Source organism: Delphinapterus leucas, chromosome 19 (genome assembly GCF_059928025.1).
Source record: "Delphinapterus leucas isolate spDelLeu-1000000601 "Yukka" chromosome 19, BTC_Dleu_Yukka2, whole genome shotgun sequence".
In the NCBI taxonomy this organism is placed as follows: Eukaryota; Metazoa; Chordata; class Mammalia; order Artiodactyla; family Monodontidae; genus Delphinapterus; species Delphinapterus leucas.
Genome location: NC_143147.1, coordinates 15,429,864 through 15,445,584, shown reverse-complemented (window position 1 = coordinate 15,445,584; position 15,721 = coordinate 15,429,864). Strand labels below are relative to the sequence as shown.

Sequence of the window (15,721 nt, the reverse complement as noted above, 5' to 3'; positions counted from 1 at the left end):
CGCCCCGCCCACCTCTCCCCATGTCACGTGACTAGAACTAGCCCACCCCCGCTCTGCCCGTAACGCCCCACCACGTGACCCTCGCTGGTCACGTGAGTCTCAGCTCCGCCTAGCGCCCTCGTCACATTATTGCCACTTTCAGCAACGGTCTCCCAACCCTCTACGGCTCCGCCCCCAAGTGTGTCCCCACCCGCCTCCTCCAACTACCCCGGCTCGGCTGGCCTCTGCCCTCAGGGGGCACCCCGCTTTACCCCCTGAGGGAGAGAGCTTCAAGCAACTATGATCCGCTGGAGCGTGCAAGTGAGAGGTGAGGGTGGGAATTGGGGGGGGGGTCCTTGACTGGGGGGTGAGGTGGGGCAAAGCCAATCGAGGTCCTAGGGTTGGTGGAAAAGGCGCAGCGCCAGGCCATTTTCAGCTTGGACTTTTAAGAGAGGTGAGTTTCAGCCCCACCTCCAGCCAGCTTTTCCAAAGCCTCCCTCCCAAGCAGGACAGTCAGTGAGGGCTATAAACACAAAAGAGCCCACTCTGCTTTATTTACAACACGAAGGCTGTCTGTACAAACAGCTGGCCAATATTATTAAAAACAAAAGAGGTGAGTGAGAATATCGTCACCTTTCTGTTTTCCTTCCTCACTCGGCCAAGCTCTGGTTGGTACTCCACCTCTGAGCTGCCATACTCAAAAGGTGAAGTCCAAAATTAAAAATACAACCGGTGTAGAATAAATGGGGAGTGAGATAAAAGAAAAAATGAGGGAGGGGAGTGCTATATTTACACTAGAGTTTTATAGACAACCGTCCCACTCCATCCCAATTCCAACCCTGGCCCAGGAAGTGAGCGGTGGCAGGTCCAAGGGACAGAGCTTAAGTGTCTAGGGACCCAGACAGCTTCCCACCCCCAACTGCAATAGGTCCGAGTTCAAGTCCACAAGATGGGAAGGAAGGGTAGGATAGGAACATCACTCATTTCCAAACCAGCCTCCCTTGGGAATTTCTGCCTTGAAGTGGGACAACATCCCAGCTCCGGGGGACAGGCTGATGACCCTGAGGCTCAGTTCCCAAGTCATGTTGCCATTCGAAGTTCCAGCCTAGAGATGGCATATGTCAGGGCTCTCCAGATTTCGGAGGCCCCGCTAACCGCCGGGCCTCTGGCCGCAGTTCCTTGCATTTCTGGCAGTAAAAGAAATCAGGGACATTGGTCTTCTTAATCTTAGCACAGGAGAGGTGGATCCACGTTCCACACAGGCTGCACTCAATCATGGGCCGGCCTGCAAAGGGCTTTCGGCAGTAACACGTGATCAGATCCCATGAGTCATCACCTGGGGAAAAGAAGGTTTGTTTGGTGTTCTGCTGGAGCTCTTAGATCCACAATACCCCCAAACTCATCAACCCAGCTACCCCTGGGCAGCCCCAAACTTCTCACCTGATTCTACCATGATGTCCTCATCCATGACCCGCATCTCGCCTTCACTGGAGCTGGCATCGCCATCTTGGCTTGTTTCAGTGCTGCCCACGTCCTTGCTTTCACTGTCAGTGGGAGGGACTCCTTCAGGGTGCACTGTGGCAGGGGGCCTAGGAGCCTCAGGAGGTGTTGGCAGCACAGGGGCTGGGGCTTCCCCTCCTACCACTGCTGCCATCTCTTCCTCCTCCTCTTCTTCCTCTTCTTCCTCCTCCTCTTCAGAGTCTGTATCGCTGGGGGGTGCCCGGGGAGGCCCAGGAGGTGGGAGTCTATCCCCCCGCTCTGCCTTTTTCAACTTCCGCTTCTTGCTCTTCTTGATTCGAGACCTCTTTTCCCCATCCCCAGGGGCTGGCCGAGGCCTCCGAAGCACCCCAAAGCCTGTCCCCCCTCCTGGCCCCAACTTGCGGTTCTTTCGGTCCTTCTTTCGAGGAGGCTGGGAGAGATCCCCCTGGGAAAGGGGCACTGGGGTGAGAGCAGCAGGGGGCCGGGAGGCATGTGTCAGGGATGTGGGGGACAGTGGAGATGCCATTTTGGGCCCATCTAGATCAAAGAGAGAGTCCTTGAGTTTCATCTTCTCAAGCAGGGTGGCACTATCAGGGGCCTGCAGACGAGGGAAAGTGGACCTTGGGGGTCCTGGCTGGGTGGGACCTGCTTGAGCTGCCCTTCTCTTGGATGACTTTGCTTTCTTAACAAAGGTCTGGATGGTTCTGAGATCTGAGGGGGCTGAGTCCCAGCCATCGCTGTCTGCCGCACTCTCACCTCGCAATGGAGAGCTGGAGCCGGAGGCTGGCCAGTCATTTTCCTTAAAGGGGAGAAGAGACCATGATCAGCAAGGGGCCCAGGGTCATCTCAGCCCCTATACACACCCAACTTAAAAGACCAAAATATCTGGCCAAAACCACTAAATCTTACTGTATTCAGAAAACTTATCCCCACCCCAATTTCCATCAGCATCTCCTCTTGAACACTTCCATGTTACCCCTGACCTCAAATTCTAACCATCTCCCCAATGCCCACTGCCTTCACAACACAGCATCCCCCAGACCAGAGCCATTTTTCTCTAGCTCTTTCTGAACAGCCTCATTTGTTACCATTTTCAGCTCCTAAAATTTTTATCCAAAAGCACCTTCCATTTAGAGCACCCCAAAACCATTACTGCACTCAAACCACCTATTAGTCCCACCCCCACTCCAGATACTAGTTTTCCCACCAAAATTTCCATTTCCCTAGTCTCACATATAATTTCTAGGCTTTGCCTACAAGGTAACACAGTCTCATAAGCTCAGGAGCCCCTCTACAGCCCTAGGACACCACCCTCCAGTCAGTTGTCCTCCTGTCCCTACCTCCTTGCTAGGGGGGATGTAACCAGCATAGGCCAAAACAAAACTGCAGAATTTGTTGAAATCCTCAATTGTTCTCCGTCGTTTCTCTGGTGGCTGAAAGGAAAAAAATATGTAGCACACAGAGTTTACGAGGGACATTCCCAAAAGCATAGTCCCTGGAGTGAGAAATCTGGAAAAAGTGGGAGAGGGAGAGAGAAGGAGCAGGAGATCCTGCAGTAATACTGGGCTGCAAAAGAATGGGAAACCTCACCTGAGTCTCTGGCTTAAGGGTCGGAGGTGGATCTGTGAAAGCAATAAAAGCTGAGTCAAGGCACTAGGAAAGAGTCGGTGTAAGACCCCACCTCTCAACCTCCGAGGTCCCAAGTGAACCCCCTCCTCTCCCAGGTCCCTCAGCCAGGCGAGCAGGCCCCCAGCGGTGCTGGACCCGCCGCTGCTCCCCCTTCCGCCCCGCGAGGGGCGGAGCCTGGGCGCGGCGCCCTCTCAGGCCTCGCTATAGCGCTCCCCTTCCCCCCACCGGAGGCTTGGCGCTCCGCCCCCCCCCACCCCCAACTCACGGTTTCTCTAGACTCCGGGTTCCTCGGCTCTCTCGGCGCCCCACCCGCCATACCGCTCCCCGGACCGAGCCCGGGCTGCCGCCTGCCCCTGTCCTTCACACGCGCCCAGTGCCCGGAGTTCCCACCCCGCCGCGCTCTACCGCCCCGGGCCCTCCGCGACCGCACACGCCGCCCGCCGGCCCCCAGGGTCTAGGATGACCACGCCGAACCGCTCCCCGCCCTCCGGCCCCTTCTACTCGAGCACGAGGCCCGGCGCGCCCCTCACCCCCACCAAACACACACGGGCTCACACATCCAACGCCACTTCGCGGCCGGGACAGACCTGAGAGCTCTCACCCGGACGCGGCCCCACCTGCCCCCCCTTACCGCGCTCCCCACAATTTCGCCGTCCCCCCGCCCCCATCCGGGGCTTTGGCCCCTCCCCGTCTCGAGCTCCTCGGGCTCCCCGCCGGGCCCCGGGCCCAGTTCCGAGCTCTCTCCGGCCGCCGCCCCCCCCCCTGCCCCCGGACTCGCCAGCAAGTCACTAGGTTACGGACCCCTAAACTCGAGCCCCCCCCAACCAGCTACTCTCTTCCTCCCCAGCAACCCCCGCTGCTGCCGCCGCTGCCCCCCTCACCCTCCGCAACTCCCAGGCTCTAACCCTCGCCGACCGACCAACCCCCCCTCCCCCCGGCGCAACTCGCCGGCCTTAAACCCCCACCCCGCCCCACCGCCCCCAAAACTAGCCAGCTCTCGTCGCTTCCCGGCTCCCTCTCCCCACAACCACCCCCCGCATAGGTCTCTCTATCGCAGACAATACCCAGACCCTCTCTTCTCCCCACAACTATCTGCCCACCCCTCCAACAATCACCGGGCTAGCTCCGGCGGCAACTACCGGGAGCTCCGGCACCACCGCCACAAACTCCCCCACCTCGGCGAACTACCGAGCTCCTCACTCAATCCTTTTCTACATCCTTCCTCCCCAACAACTCTCCGGCCCCCAAATTCCCCCGACCTCCCAGTTCTAGGGCCCCAACCTGCCGGAGGCCCTTTCGGCCCCTAACCCCCGAAGCTGTGGGTTTCCAGCTCCCGCTCCCCCATCCCACCCCACCCGCCCTACACACACACAGCGCCTGATCTCCAACTACCCCCAGCCCAGTCTCCCACTCCTCTTTCTCCAAGGTCTCTCAACTCGTCACTCTCCCACCTCCAGGGGCAGGCCCCCGACCCCTTCCCCGCCCTCCCCCGCTGGGCTCCGGGGTTCGACCTCCAAGTTTGCCAATAGATTCCTCGCCCGCCCCCCGCCGGCTAAGCGCTCTGTACCGGTCGAGAGCTCACCTTCGGGACTGGGCTCCGCCATGGCTTCCAGCATCGCCCCCTCCCCTCCTCCCGGTCCGGCGCCCCCCTCCCCTGAGCCGGGGATCCCGGTGCCGCCTCCGGTGCTCGGTGCTCCTACTGCCTCGCTCCACGGAGGTGTCTGCTTCGACTCGGTTGTGACTCGAGTCCGCTAGCCGCTGCCGCCACCTCCCTCTACCACTGCCTCCCGCACTCCCGGACCGGGCCCCCTCCCCCCGCGCCGCCGGCCGCCTGCTCCCTCCTCCTTCTCTCCTCCCTCCCTCCTCCTCTCTCCCCCCTCCCTTCGCGGGCGCTAACGCGCAATGCATCAAGGGGATTATAGTCCGTCCGGGGGCAGCAAAAAGGACACTGTATAACCCTCTGGAACTTCAGTTCCCAGCAAGCCACGGATTGGCGCAGGCGCACTAAACCGCTCTCCTCCCCCGGGGAGTGGCGGGGAGATTGGGAGCAGAGGGGAGAGGGGAAGAGTGCGCTCTGGCTCCTGGGAAATGTAGGCTGGGCGGGGCTAAGAAAGAAGGGGACGAAGGGAAAGAAGGGATTAGAACTTTCGGCCACCATACTGCCTCATTCTGCGGCTTCTTTCTACCCATGGGGGACCGCCCCACTTCCGGCCAGACAGAGAAAAGGCTGCTGGGAGATGAAGTTCTCCCGGTGATAATGGCTCCCTCCTCCCCGTGTTCTCCCTCTCCTGGATTACACTCCACTGGATCCCTCACGCCGGCACAAAGTCTGTCTAAGCGACATGCATCTGAGGACAGAGTCCTTTTACTAGCTCCCACACTCGAAAATCTCCTTCACCCAAAAGATTATGACAAACTTGGATGGTTTATCTAAAGCAGGTGCTTTCAAACTTCCACAGAAACCCACAGTAAAAAAAAAATTTTTTTTTTATAACCTCAGGACCCAATCCATACACACGTATATAAAACTGAACTTTCATGAAATGATACTCAGTATTCCATCCATCACAACAAAAGTACACTTTTTATGCACAAGGAAAAGCCCAACATAAAAACAAACCAAAATATACTACTATCCCTCCAACCTCCTCTTTCCCCACCACTGACGAGGGAGAACAAAAGGGGGAGGGGAGCAACACAAAGAAAAATCCAGTTCAGTTTGGTGGTTTTCTCTTTATTGATGTGCCTCCTACCTTCCCCCCACAATTTCAGTCCCTTCCATCTACCCCCAAAAAAGAAGGTAGTGAAAAGAAGGGATTGTTAGGGTTCTGAGCCCCTTGGGCAGTTAGAAAGGGAAAAGAAACCAAAACAATCACCAGATGTGACACATATTGACAGTCAAGAAGTCTAAAGCAGAATGGGAAAGGTGGTAAAGGGGAAGAATGGAGAAAGAGTGGGTACTAGAGGCCATCTCCCACATTAACTCTTGTGTTTAAAGGGGCTGGAAGAGAGTCTCAAACATTAGGAAGTGCAGGTCCTGAAAAAGGGAGGTGGTGTTTGACCCTCAAGGAGGAGCAGGTCAAGGAAGGGGGGCCACCTCTCTCTTTGTAGAATGGGACCCCCCACCTTAGGGACAGCAGCTTCACAGACCATAGACACTTTCGTCACTGTAGGCAATGTATAGAAAGAAGTCTTCTTCATGGTGTTCCTGGGGTGAAAGCAGAAAGTAACAGTGTTCAGGCAACTGGGCCTTAGTTACTTGAACCACCCACCACCGGAACAGATTCTTCCAAAACCATTCTTTATGACTCTCCCTCTCACTTGCTCCAGGCCCTAGACGCTGAACAGTATTATTCTAGCCAACAGTCTTGGGCAAAAAGACCTCAAACTGTTCTCTGCTGCCTTGGAACAGGGAGGGGCCTGGGGAGAGTCTGGATCACAACAGTTGCTCCAGCTCACTATTCTCTCTTCTTTCTACTCCCACGGCCCTGTCCAAATCCCCAACCCAGGACTATGTGGAAATTTTAAGAGCAAATATAAAATTGAGAGCTAAGTAAGCCAGTTTGGTCCAAGAATTGCTGACTTAAAACTTTTTGCCTCTCAAGCGCTTCCAACTCCTCTCCAAAGCCTCCACTACTTCCCAGGCACCATACCTGGTATAGCTGACCCATCGTGGCACTGGTGGGTGGAATGACATTGTTGACAAAGAAAAACAAGGCATCCTCAGCTCGGAGATGAATTCGCTTCCGGATCAAGAAGTAGAACTGACCAACTGCCAAAGATACAAGGCCTGATAAAGTCAGAGATCACAAATGCCCTCAAAAGAACACCTTCTATGTGGAGCCTCCTCCCACAGAGACTGCGCCCCCCTCAGGAAGCAAACCCGGGTATTGGGTCAGATTCCCACCTGTAAGATCAGAAGGCACCAGATATTTCTTTTTGTCCAGGTCTCCTATCCGAGCTTTGGGAGCCTTTTCTACTATCACCTGTTAAAGAGAAGGTTAAAATTAGGAGACATTAGGTATATAGCCCGACAGCTCCACCTGTCAAGAACTCAAACAACAACATTCCTAGCACCCACACCTACCCCAGACTCATTTCTCTTTGTCTCTGAACACGCGGCGCAGCCCTGAGTAGGGATTCTGACCCCACTGACTCAAATTCACCTAAACATCCAGGATCCCTAAACAGGACGTCATAACAAACCGTTATTTTAATCATAAGGGGATGACCTGTCTGGGCCGACTACAGCTTCAATTTCAAAAACCCCATGTGAAGCTCAGGCTGTCAAACGCCCCACAGCTTCCCACATGAATCTCAAGGTCTGTCTCTCGCGTCTACATCCTCTCACCCCCAGCTCTACCGCTACCCCACTCCTTTCACCTCCGGTCCCAGGGACAGCAGTTTCGTGCTCGTTCCCAACCCCGCCACAGCCGGCAGCCTGAGGCCCGCGCTGCGGGTCCCGGACTCAAGCCCGGGCTGTGGCGTCAGCGCCAGCGCCCCGCGCCCTCGGCCCTGGCTACTGTCCTCACCGGGACCCGGTCCGGGTATTTCTTTCGGATCTTCTCGCCCTCAGAGCGGCGCTTCTCGAACGGATGCTCCTCTTTATACACGAACTTCATCCTCCCGGGAACCGGGCTGGACCGGGCTGGGCTGAGGGAACCCGGGGGGGGCCGGGACGGGGGGCGGTGGCGACGGCGGCGACGCGCGGGCGGATTCGGCGGAGCGATCCCGGGACTTGGGCCACTTCCCTATTCACCAACCCCGCCCCCGACCAGCAGGAGCCTCCCCGCCTGCTATGTTACGCCGCTAGCGCAACGGCCCTAACGCCACTAGCGTAGCACCACCTACTGACCGCCACCCCCACGCCGTCAGTGCAATAGCTTTGGAATCAACTTGGAGGCTACGCAGGCGGCGTAGGAAAGACTGTTGGCTTTTGCTATCGTCGAAAATAACTGAAAACCCATTTTCCGAGTTTCCCCCAGGAAAGTAACGATGAAAATGGCTGGAAGATGGTAACCGTAATTTGAGACTTGGCTCTCCAAAAGTTCTTTTCGGAAATAACGTACAGGAAAAAGAGCAGATAATTACAAGGAGAGCTATTCACGAAACGTGTTGGTACGTTGAAGGCGGCCGTTGACACCAAAACAAAGTAGTACCCAAGCGGAGGAAGTGGTCTCCGGAAATAGAGGGCAAAAACGAAACGTATGTTTGGAGAGACGCACGGAACGCTTAGGTTCCAGGGGTGAGTGGACCAATAGGGACTAGAGAGGAGGTCCGAAAAGTAAGGACTACGTCAGCGCGGAAGAATACTGCACTGTGTGTACCCGAGAATCATGTGATCTCGGAGAAGGGCGGGGCGTCACGTGGCGGGTGCGAGGAAGTAGAGCCGGCTTAGGCTTCGGGGAGGAAAGCGCTGGGGAGGTGGAGCCCCGGTGCTCGGCCGGCCCGCCGGTGGCGTGGAGCAACCCCCCCCTCCTCCCGCCCCACGCCGCTCAGGGGCAGCGTCTGCTTAGCTTGTTCACGTCAACCCCCTAGACGAAATGCTGGCTTTGCCGGCGCCCAGGTCTCTCCTTTCATATTTCTCCGTCCTACCGCACTGAAGCTCACGTTCCCTCAGGACACACAGTTGTCCTTACACTCCCCGACAGGGCGCCCATCCTGTCACTAAGTCCCTTCCCACCAGGGAAAGCTACCACCACCATTCCCCCTACCCTTCGGGTCTACAGCAACCTCTTTTCCTTCTGCCTAGGGGTCAGGCTGGGTGTGAACAAAGACCCCTCCCTTCATTTCCCAAAACCCCAGAGAAGGACCTAGGGCAGCCTTGGTTTTAAAGTTATAATGCATGGTTTAAAAGAGAGAAAAGAAAAAAAAAAGAGAGAAAGCTGGTTACAGGTCTGAGGGAATCTAGGAAGAAGGGAAAATAGAAAGTAAGGGAGGGGACAAGTTTGGGGAAAATCCAGTGGCCCAAAATCCCAGTTTCCCACCCACATCCCAGCCCTTGGAGTGAAGAATTAGATCAGTTTTGTACAAGAGTTTTTAAAAAAACAAATCACAACAAAGCTGGCTTGGCTTCTCTTTGAGCCTCCCGGATTACCGAATGTCTGTCTCCCACTCTGGCCAGTCCTGTCTCTCCACCAGACACTGTTGCGGCTCTCCTAGGCCTCCGCTTATGTCCCAGTCTGGGGTTTCCAGGGAGTGCGAACACGAAGTTAGAGTGAGGCTGCTTGAGAATCTGGCCCTTGTGTCCATCCAGACTCCATATGGAGTGCAGGGCTCCCAGGGCAGAGAGGGGTGGGAGGGGCAGACCCTGCCCAGGCAGTCCTCACCAGTGGACAGGGCACCAGACGGCATCCCGAGGGCTCACCCTCCCTTTCCCCCCCACCCCAACTCAGGTGGAGGGGGAGCAGCTGTCACCAGAGCCTATGTTGGTGAAGGTTTCGGCTCAGCACAGAACGAACATCAGCGGTGAACCTGGGACAACAATAACTTGCATTGGTAGAGTCCTTATGTTGATATCCTCACACTAGTGTAAGGCAGCCTCACGGAAGACGTGGGGTGGAAAGGATCACCGTTTTCACATGAGACAGGTTCAGTTTGCCCAAAACCCAAAGGCTAAAAGTGATGAGTTTTAAAAAGACCTTGTTCAAAAGTAATATTCTTAAGGGAAAAGAGATAAGTAAAACAGGACAAACTTTTATTCCTTCTTGGGATCCCCCACCCGCTTCTCTCCTCAGAAATCTAAGTGTCTAGCTTCCCTTACCTGAGGGCATCCAGCATCGGAAGCAGGTTGAGAAGGGCGGTATCGCTGGGGTCACTGAACCAGGATTTGATGGGGATGGCATTGTCTAGAGTGGGTGAAAAGGCACATGAGAAGAAACAAAGGATTCAAGAGAGACAGGGTGTTTTTCCTTTTATTTGGGGGTGGGTTTCATTACTTTAAAATACATACGCCCCCAAACTGAATGACCTAAGTAAAACCTCCTTGATTTATTCTTCAAAATAAAATAAAATTTTAATCACCGTATTTCATACTAGGGCGAGGCTTCTAGTCAAACTTACTGCCTTGTGTGTTACCTGAAGCAATTTGATATGAGAAATCTGATTTATGAAATGGATATGGCGGGGTGGGGAACATCTCATTTAAAAGAGAAACAACTTGCATCCTGACCGACTGTAAACCAGGGAATCCCAGCTCCATGCATTCAAAATACCTACTCAGAACCACTTCCTAGTCCTGCCAGACTCACCACCGTCCCCTGTACCTGGATGGCTCCTGTAAGCCCCTGGGGAGTTATCCAGGATCACAATGCTGGAGAGGTCACTGTGGACCACAGAAAGGTCCTTGATGTAGCTGCCCAATTCCAAAGTGCAGTGCTGGAAGGCAGGGTGAGCTGCTCATCAAAAGGAGACTCGCCCTCTGTGATTGCTCCCCCAATCCCAACAATGCCCACAGGCAGCCAGTTCTCACAAAAGGGATTATACAGTATGCCTCCCCCACACCCTCAGAAGGTTCCATTTCAGGGCAGTTGCCTCAAACTCAGGTCCCTCCCTGATGGCCTGCCTCTCAAGCCTCACTCTTAGACCTGCACGCTAGCCCCTTACCTGTCTGTAGTATCTCCTCTTGAGAATGCTTCTGCTATTATCCAGTTTATCTGCCACAGCAGAGCCGTAGATTTCCATGCTTGCTGTGAACACCACCAGCTCGTACCACTGGCTCACCTGAAAGAGATTGGAGAAGAGGAAGGTGTCAGAAGAGATGATTGTTCAGACACGTAGATCCCTTTTACTAAGACTCTAGCAGAGTTCTTCAGGACTTCCAATAACACTGAATGTCTCTGAGGACACAAAATTCTGCAACTGTCCTCAAACTCAAGAGTCTTAGGCACCATACACCCTTAAGATTCACAGATGCAAGAACAAAAGAGTGGGAAGGGGCTTCCCTGGTGGCGCAGTGGTTGAGAGTCCGCCTGCTGATGCAGGGGACGCGGGTTCGTGCCCCGGTCCGGGAGGATCCCACATGCCGCGGAGCGGCTAGGCCCGTGGGCCATGGCCGCTGGGCCTGCGCTCCGCAACAAGAGAGGCCGCAGCAGTGAGAGGCCCGCGTACCGAAAAAAAAAAAAAAAAAAAAAAAAAGAGCAGGAAGGCTGTGGAAGAATAGAATTGCATCAGCAAAACAAATGAACCCAAACTATCGAAAGTCATTCTCTGAGCATCCTACAACCTCCGCTCTCCAAAACTGCCCTTACCCATTTCTCCTGATCCCTTACTTCCTCCAAATTCTCTAAATTCCCAGAGCCCTAAAACCACTGCTTCATCACAGAGCTGCCTTCGGCTTCTGCAAACTCACCACTTCCAAGAAGAAATCCACATGGGGCCTCTTATGTACAAAAAACCGGACGGGATGTTTGTCTATTACCACCTGTAGAGGAACACAGCAGGGCTGGGAGAAGTCCTGAGCACCACAACACAGGCCTAAAGGACACCCCCCACCCTCCCACTGCCTGCTTCCCTCCTTCAGGCTGCCAGAGGACACAGCCAGGGATGAGATGCTCTGGGACTGGCAAAGAATTGAGCAGAATAACAGACGTAACCATTCCATCACTTCCCAGCCCCACACACCTTGAGAATGAAGTCAGGAGGCGTTCCAGGCCGGACTGTAGGCCTCAGGACCCCATCGTGATGGGAGTGAATAAGTGTCTCATCCAGATCCAGCACCAGGATCTTCCTCTTCACCTGGCCTGAACCACAACGGGAAGGGGTAACACCAACCAACCTCCAGCCAAGACCTTGAACCCTACCTCAGCTAGGGTTCCTCCCAGTCAGCATACTCACTTAGCCGATTCCGGGACACAGGAGATAAGGGAAGGATGTCATATCGAACAGTTTGGTACTGAATTACCTAGGAATAGCAAGAGAGAGGTTTAGAACCCTTGACAAGGAAATCTTCCCCACTAGTAATAGGAAGCACGTGTTGAACATTTACCATACACTGGGCATAGTGTAATTTAGGGTTGTTTCTTTAATCCTCAGAACAACCCTAATAATAACAATATCATCTACGTCTTAAGGACGAAGAAACCAAGGCTTGGAGAAGTTAAATACTTTGCCTAAGACCCCACAGCTAAGAATTGTCTTATTTAGCAGTTTGCCCCTCCAGTTAGAATGAAAGCAAGGATTTTGTCTCAATCGTGGCTGTATTCCTAGAACACTATAGCAGGGGTGGTCACTTACATTAGAATCAATGAAATGGTGGAGGCAGGATTGTACCTGTGCAGTCTGATCCAAGAACGTGCCCTCTTAACCATGATGTTATCCTGCTACATGGAACAAAGAAATGCGTGGCCCTCCCCACCTCCACCTCAAGAATTCTCTGTGACACCTCTCATCACCTCCTGTTGGGAGCTGAGGGCCTCAGATTCCTTAGTGGACAGGGCGTAGGAGTCAGGAGGGGAGGTCTTTGGGTCACTAAGGGGAACAGAGAATGAGGGAATCCAGGGGTTGTCAGGTCAGCTAAGTTCCTCTGGCTGGGGCCACCAGGCCTATTTTAACCAGCCACCTGTCCATTTCTGTCTCTACTAGCCAAGTCACAAGTTGTAGAGAACCTCAGCCCTCTGAACAGCCTCCTTATCCTGGTACCCAGGGCAAGGCAGAGAACACTGGAAAGCCCCACTCACCAGGCAGACCGATAGAGTATCAAGAAGGCCAGAGTGAAGTAAGGGCTGTGAGTGGGAGGTGAGGAAGGGACAAGGACGTCACCATCTCGGCCTTCCAGCTTCTCCAAGCCTTCTCTAGAGGCTCCTGTTTCCAGCACTCAAATCTCTCCCATGCAAAGCTTGGCAATTCCCTCCTCTGCTCTTTTCTTCTAAGCACAGTCCGTCCCTAGGCCCCAAGCCTCACGAACCAGGCTCTCCACGTGCAAACCAAAGGGCTCTCTCCCCCTAATCCCAAGGCATGTGCCCTTCTTTTCTCTCGGGGCTGCGATGAGGGCTGCAACAGCTCGGGTGTCCTGCCCTGCTCTCTCGGGTTGCACATGCTGGGCATGTAGGGAATGCTCTACGCATCTGCCAGAAAGGGGGTGGGGGGAGAAACCGATTGGAAAGGAAGGAAGGGAAGACAAAAGGCTGTGGGGTCAGTGCTGCCCAGAGGAGAGCAATTTTGCAAGGAACCAGTCTCTGCATGGGCTGGAGCCCATCCCTGCACCCAGAACAGAAAACTGCTATGTTAGGGGAAGAAGGGGAGATGCTCGGAGCAAGGCCAGGAAGAGAGGACAGCAGCTAACACGTAAGGAAAATCCCAGGAGCTAGTCCCCCACACATCTCCGTATCTCTGACCCGATTCTTCTTGGCTCCTAACCCTTATCTCAGGGAAACAGCCCTGCCTACAACCATGACCACCCTGAAACAATCCTCACCCTAAACCCTAAATCAGGAAGTGGAAGGAGTGGAGTAGTAAAGGAGACACTGAATCCAAGGCCATTCCCCAAATCAGTAAGTCAACCACCACTACCACTCAGGGCTTTCTGGAAGTTCCTTGACCTAGGCAGCCCCTACCTGGTTTTATTCCTTCATGTTTTATTGAGGTATGCCAGAGTACAGACTGGAGACCCTCTGCACCCCAGCTCACTGAATCCTCCCCAGACTTCTTCAGAGGATTCTCCCCCGTGATGGTGAGAACACAGAGCACATTAAATGATGTTAGCCTAAGGAGGTTTGACCTTGGAGAAAACCTATGGGGGAGGAAGCCCAGCGATACACTGCCCACAGTATCCCTCACAATGCTGGGGTCTCCTGGAGAAACAATCTGAGAAGCGTGCCCTCAGATTCAAACCTTAAACTGACAAGCACCGTCTTCTGATAGGGACACCCAAACTTTAATGTGCTCCCTTCCACAACTAAAGATGCCAATGATAAATGCATCTTTTTTAGTCTCAAAGTCTTAATAAACCCAAATATTCACACTCACACTATGAAATGAGTTTTCAGGACCTTTTTGGAAGAGTTCCCTTAATTTGAACTGCAGGGGTTTCTCCTTCACACCCAGGGCTTTTCCCACGTTCCCATCCTTGTTGGTGACATACGCCCCCCCACCCACCCCCACCCTTGGCACATGAGCCTGTCTCTCCCTTGTTATGAGACCAAACACACACGGAGGTTCCAAATAATAGGAGGGTCTTTCACAAGCCCACATCAACAGACCTGCTGCCATCAAACAGGTGTTCCCCGCCCCTCGGCTTCTTTAGCAACAACTCTAGCTTTCTTAAAGAGCACCCCACCCATCACCCTGGCCCCCAAGAGTTGCCAAATCCTTTTCCCATCTAGCCCCCCTCCACCATCTCGGTTCTACTACAAGGGTCTTCCTCTTCCCCGTCCCACCCCATGCCCAGCGACGGGTGCTCTAATTCTCTAGCGATAAAAGCTGCCGCCGGGGCTCAGTCTCTAGGCCCAAACAGCGGCCCGAGACTTTCCAAAAACCCTCGAGCACCGCTGACAGAGGTCCCCACCACCACCAGCGCCCACCCAGGCTCACCGTGCGGATCTGCCTCCGCAAAAGGTAAATGAAGAAGCTCCAGAGCTTGGCGGCGAAGGCCACGAACGTGCGCAGCCCCAGCAGACACTGCGTCCGCATCATCCCGATGACCCCGGCACCGCCGGCCCCGGGGCCCCCGCGGCCCAGCTCCGCCAGCCCCCCGGGGGCAGCCCCCCGCCACCGGGAGGGGGAACGGGGGCCCCGAGTGGCAGGAGAGGCTGCAGAGAGGGGCACGGAGCGGGCGGCTCAGAAAGCCACCCACGACGAGGGGAAAGCCCAGCGGAACGGGGAGCTGGGGGACAGGCGTGGGCAGCCCGCGGGGGCCCACATGGGCGGGGAGTGGCACCGACGAATTCGCGGAGGTTGCGGGCCGAGACAGGTCGGGCTACGATGGGGTCCTCCGAGACCAGGAGGGAAGGGGATGGAGAATTGGGGGAGGGGGCTGTGGGGGAGGGGGCTAGGGAGAAGGGAGGGAGGGAGAAGGAAGGGGGAGGGGAAGGGGGAAGCGGAGGGTGGCCCGCTGCGCAGGCGCGCTAGGGGGCTGCCCGCGGGAAAGGGGCGGGCGGGGGCAGCGGCGGGCGCAGGGCCGCGGTGGCGGCGAACGGACCGGCTGGGCCAAGGAGTCGGGAAGGAGGGGAGGGGGAGCCGAAGGGCGCGGATGGCTGGACTGGAGCGGCCTCCCCCTCCCCGAGGTCGGGGGTGCCTCAGCCGCTAGGAAGCGGGGTTGCAGCCTCTGCAGCTGGATTTCCCACTCTGACAGGCGCCATTTTACCGCCCAAAGGCCTCCCTCCTTCTTTCTTCCCCCCTCCTCTTCCCCTCTGACACTACTTCCGGTGGTGACGTGTATTCGCTTCACCGGGGCTGAAGTTCCCCCTACTCTGTCTTCGGGGGTGGGGATAAGGAAAGTGGAGCGTGCTCCGAACAAGGCCCCAGTATCGCGCATGCGCAGAGGGTGGTGCTGGGGCGGGGCCTAGGGCAAAGCAGGCCCGCCTCGAATTGCATGGGCGGGGCGGAGTGACGTCACTTGCGCCAGAGGCTCCGACAGTCGGGCGGGCTTGCGCGGCCACTTGCCCCTCCCACAGACAACTGCCCCAACGGCTCTTCC

The 15,721-nt window shown here is 55.4% G+C and overlaps 3 protein-coding genes across 8 annotated transcripts; all 3 read right to left on the bottom strand.

Moving 5' to 3' along the window:
- Positions 1-507: 507 nt before the first annotated feature.
- On the bottom strand, positions 508-4,889 carry LOC149744778 (PHD finger protein 23). The gene is made up of 5 exons (XM_089899909.1): positions 4,670-4,889; positions 3,049-3,080; positions 2,799-2,891; positions 1,420-2,257; positions 508-1,315 (listed from the first exon to the last, which is right to left on the bottom strand). The coding sequence occupies exons 1-5, from the start codon at positions 4,701-4,703 to the stop codon at positions 1,101-1,103; spliced, it is 1,212 nt and encodes a 403-aa protein (XP_089756035.1). The 5' UTR covers positions 4,704-4,889; the 3' UTR covers positions 508-1,100.
- Positions 4,890-5,800: 911 nt separating this feature from the next.
- On the bottom strand, positions 5,801-7,809 carry LOC149744777 (gamma-aminobutyric acid receptor-associated protein). Its single transcript, XM_089899937.1, has 4 exons — positions 7,620-7,809; positions 6,995-7,073; positions 6,741-6,859; positions 5,801-6,295 (listed from the first exon to the last, which is right to left on the bottom strand). Exons 1-4 carry the CDS (start codon positions 7,707-7,709, stop codon positions 6,230-6,232), a joined length of 354 nt encoding a protein of 117 aa, XP_089756063.1. The 5' UTR covers positions 7,710-7,809; the 3' UTR covers positions 5,801-6,229.
- A 1,101-nt stretch (positions 7,810-8,910) lies between these two features.
- Positions 8,911-15,508, bottom strand: LOC149744776 (CTD nuclear envelope phosphatase 1). 6 transcript variants are annotated; one of them, XM_089899928.1, is made up of 9 exons: positions 14,617-15,461; positions 11,923-11,989; positions 11,710-11,828; positions 11,438-11,509; positions 10,693-10,809; positions 10,353-10,464; positions 9,851-9,935; positions 9,505-9,561; positions 8,911-8,994 (listed from the first exon to the last, which is right to left on the bottom strand). In XM_089899928.1, coding segments are annotated over exons 1-9 (732 nt in total). In that variant the 5' UTR covers positions 14,719-15,461; the 3' UTR covers positions 8,911-8,993. The 6 variants fall into 6 exon arrangements, with proteins under 6 accessions (XP_089756054.1, XP_089756057.1, XP_089756053.1 ...); XM_089899927.1 differs by lacking the exon at positions 8,911-8,994 and adding an exon at positions 9,111-9,269 and having other exon boundaries at positions 14,617-15,460; XM_089899931.1 differs by lacking the exon at positions 10,353-10,464 and having other exon boundaries at positions 14,617-15,508.
- Between the last annotated feature and the right edge of the window lie 213 nt (positions 15,509-15,721).

Excerpts from the sequence above, each read along its gene's own strand:
- LOC149744778 (XM_089899909.1), bottom strand. The coding sequence starts at position 4,703 with ATGCTGGAAGCCATGGCGGAGCCCAGTCCCGAAG. Across the intron at positions 3,081-4,669 it reads GGCGGAGCCCAGTCCCGAAG|ATCCACCTCCGACCCTTAAG; the intron begins GTGAGCTCTCGA and ends TTGCTTTCACAG. Across the intron at positions 2,892-3,048 it reads CCCTTAAGCCAGAGACTCAG|CCACCAGAGAAACGACGGAG; the intron begins GTGAGGTTTCCC and ends TTTTCCTTTCAG.
- LOC149744777 (XM_089899937.1), bottom strand. The coding sequence starts at position 7,709 with ATGAAGTTCGTGTATAAAGAGGAGCATCCGTTCGAGAAGCGCCGCTCT. Across the intron at positions 7,074-7,619 it reads AATACCCGGACCGGGTCCCG|GTGATAGTAGAAAAGGCTCC; the intron begins GTGAGGACAGTA and ends TCTCTTTAACAG. Across the intron at positions 6,860-6,994 it reads GGTGCCTTCTGATCTTACAG|TTGGTCAGTTCTACTTCTTG; the intron begins GTGGGAATCTGA and ends TATCTTTGGCAG.
- LOC149744776 (XM_089899926.1), bottom strand. The coding sequence starts at position 14,718 with ATGATGCGGACGCAGTGTCTGCTGGGGCTGCGCACGTTCGTGGCCTTC. Across the intron at positions 10,465-10,692 it reads AGAGGAGATACTACAGACAG|CACTGCACTTTGGAATTGGG; the intron begins GTAAGGGGCTAG and ends CCTGCCTTCCAG. Across the intron at positions 9,562-9,850 it reads CCGATGCTGGATGCCCTCAG|GTTCACCGCTGATGTTCGTT; the intron begins GTAAGGGAAGCT and ends TTGTTGTCCCAG.